We start from the raw sequence: 2,890 nt of genomic DNA on the forward strand, positions 1-2,890 counted from the left end.
TTGGCTCCACCGCGTCGTGCCCGCCGAGGAAGCCGCCCAGGAGTACAAGGTAACACCCGCACAGCCCGTGGAGAGCGGCTTTCTGGGGGGAAAAATGCTCTGGAACTCTCGTGGGGAGCGGGGATCGCCAGGTTTAAATTCCTTGGTGGTGATTTCAGTAGCCAAAGTGTGTGAAAACTCCTCAAAATGCTTTTTTTTGGGGTGTTTTTAATCCGCTCTCAAGGGCATCTTCGCTGTTTCTTTCATTTCAAATAAATAGAAATTACTTTTGTTTAGTTATAAACACTTAGAAATCACTTTCCTCCCCCTTTTTCTGCTCCTTCTCTCTTCCCCTCCAAAAAGACTTTTTGAAAAGCTTATATAAACATAGGAAGTTATAAACCAACACCAGTTCTTGTAGATATAAGCACCCGCTAAATAAATCCACCTGGGGTTAAAGACGGAGATCTTTATCCCAGAACCCAAATTTCCGGAGGCAAGGAGTGGTGTTTTGGGGGGAAATCTCTCTTATCTGGGGCTCCCAGCCCTCCCTGGACGCGGGGTTGGCTCGGGCTCAGCTCCTCGCTGGCAAAGCCTCTCCCATCTCAGACGAGGGACAGAGGAAATTTTAGTGGGAAAATAGACTTTTTTCAGCCCCTCCGAGCTCACCTTTTATTTCCCTGCAGGAGCAGATCCAAAGCTGCCTCCAGGCTCTGAAGGAGGAGAGAGAAAAATACCTGGAAAGCCAAAAATCCAGCGGCCGGAGGAGTTTGCACCTGGTGGGAGCCCCCGAGAGAAGCTGGGAGGGTTGGGGGGTCGGGGACCTATTTGGATCCCGAGGGGGGGGCCAGTTTTGGATCTCTCCCTCTACCCCAGTAGTGTTTTGAGGCCAAATCTCCTGGACTTGGCTCACGGAGCGTTGGGCTCCATGTTTATCTGCCGGGGTTCACCAGAGGCTGCGCTGGGGAGATAACGCAGAGCTGGGAGGGGAAGGGAGGGATCTCGGCCCTTTTCCCATCCCCTGCCCTCACCGCCGCTCCCGGCAGGACAAAACCAGGAGTGAGGGGCAGCGGATGGTGTGGGAATTCCAGGAACTGCGGCGGTTCCTGGAGGAGCAGGAGCGTCTCCTCCTGGTCCAGCTCGGGGACCTGGACAGGGCCATCGGCCGAGCCCAGGACGAGGCTCTGGCCAAGGTTTCGGAGGAGTTATCCCAGCTGGACACCCTCATCTGGGAGATGGAGGGGAAATTCCAGCAGCCCCCGAGCCACTTCCTGCAGGTGAGAGCCCAGAGTGCTTGGACTGGGGGGGGGAAAGGGGGAAAAAGCAAAATCCAAGACCCAGGAGCCCAAATTATCCCCACGGGAGCTCCCCTGGTGTCACTGCCACAGCCCTGGGAATGTCCCAGGTGGGACAGGGCTTGGACACCTCTGGGAAGCGGATTGGGTGTGGATTAGGATGGTTTTTAAAGTCCCTCCAAGCCAAACCAGGCTAGAATTCTTTGATCCCATGATTTGAAGGAACACAACTTGTTCCTCCTCTCCAACCATCTCCTCTCTCTTCCCACCTTTAGGACATCCGACAGCTCCTGGACAGGTAATGCAGCTCCTTCTCCCTTCTTGCACCTCTGGGGCCATCCAGGTGAATCCCGAGGTCAAGATTTCCCTCCAGCAGCTCAACTTCCCACTGCGCTGCTTCGGGCTCAGGAATTTGGGTCTGGGGGAAGGAAACTGCCCAGGAAGGGCAGGGAAAAGGGGGTTGGATTTGCTCTGCGGATAAACAGCCTCAGCCCATCCCGTAACAGCCCCGGGGATATTTAATGAGAATAAAATGAACCATCAGGTTGGGGGGGTTTGCCCCTTTTTTGGCCTCTTTGCAGCTGCGAGAGGATGAAGTTCCACCCCCCGGCCGAGATTTCCTCTGACCTGGAGAGGAGCCTCGAGGATTTTGTCCAGAGGAACATCCTGGTGAGGGGCACCTTGAGGAGATGCCAAGGTGCTGAGCGGGATTCGGAGGGGGCAGGGGGCCTGGTGTGGGAATCCAGAAGGAATGGTGTCCCTGGAAGTGAGATCTGGGAGAAACGGGGTCCTTGTGTGGGATAGGTGGGAGAAATGGGGTTATTTTGTGGGATATCTGGGAGCAATGGAGTCTTTGTGTGTGAGATCCACGAGGAATGGGGAGGTCCTTGTGTGGGATATCCAGGAACTGTTCACCCAGGGAAGGACCCTGAGGTTTTCCCTGAGGGTTTTCCTGGGGCAAAAACAGTCGGGAAGTGGAGAGAAGGGAAAAATCAGCCCAGCAAAGGAGTTTCTTCTGCCAGGCCTCACCTGAAAAGTGGATTAGGGGTCACCGGTGGGAGAATCTAATCCCACGTGGGTGCAAATCCAGGGAGAGGATAGAGAGGGGATAAATCCATGTGGACAAATCTTTGGGGATGATTTTTGCTTGGCCAGGGGGTCCATCCCATGGGATGAAGGTATTGTCCGACCCTGAGTCTGTGACATCTCTCTTCTCAGACAGCCTCATGTTCCAGCTGCAGGAGCCGGGTGAGTCGGTGGGAGGAAATGGGGCATTTGGGCTTGTGGGAAAGGTTCCCATGGGAAAACCAGTGCCACTCCCGCTGCGGGAAGAGTGGGGGTCCTGATGTTGATGCTCCTGCTGTGTCCAGGGCCTGAGATACGTCCCAAAGATCCCAGAAAGAGCACTTCTGCTTCCCTTTCCCTGGCCCCCCCCCACCCACCCGTGACCCTCCAGAGCCGCAGGAAGTGGGAGAACGGGGCCGGTCCAGGTGCTAGGAGGGACAGGAGCATCTCCATCGTCCCCGACTCCCCTCTAAAGCTCCCTTATCCCGCAGCCAACGTCACCCTGGACCCATCCACGGCTCATCCCGACCTGCAGCTCTCCGAGGACGGAC

General features: G+C 55.6%; 1 protein-coding gene across 1 annotated transcript in view; it reads left to right on the forward strand.

Moving 5' to 3' along the window:
* LOC103614651 (E3 ubiquitin-protein ligase TRIM11) overlaps positions 1-2,890 on the forward strand; it is an 8,841-nt gene that overhangs the window by 508 nt on the left and 5,443 nt on the right. The window contains exons 2-8 of the mRNA XM_017732921.1: positions 2-49; positions 666-786; positions 868-1,256; positions 1,550-1,572; positions 1,856-1,971; positions 2,430-2,522; positions 2,831-2,889. Of these exons, the coding sequence (XP_017588410.1) occupies positions 2-49; positions 666-786; positions 868-1,256; positions 1,550-1,572; positions 1,856-1,971; positions 2,430-2,522; positions 2,831-2,889 (849 nt within the window). The remainder of the gene's footprint in view (position 1; positions 50-665; positions 787-867; positions 1,257-1,549; positions 1,573-1,855; positions 1,972-2,429; positions 2,523-2,830; position 2,890) is intronic.

This window comes from Corvus brachyrhynchos, unplaced genomic scaffold, assembly GCF_000691975.1.
Source record: "Corvus brachyrhynchos isolate BGI_N302 unplaced genomic scaffold, ASM69197v1 scaffold535, whole genome shotgun sequence".
Classification (NCBI taxonomy): Eukaryota; Metazoa; Chordata; class Aves; order Passeriformes; family Corvidae; genus Corvus; species Corvus brachyrhynchos.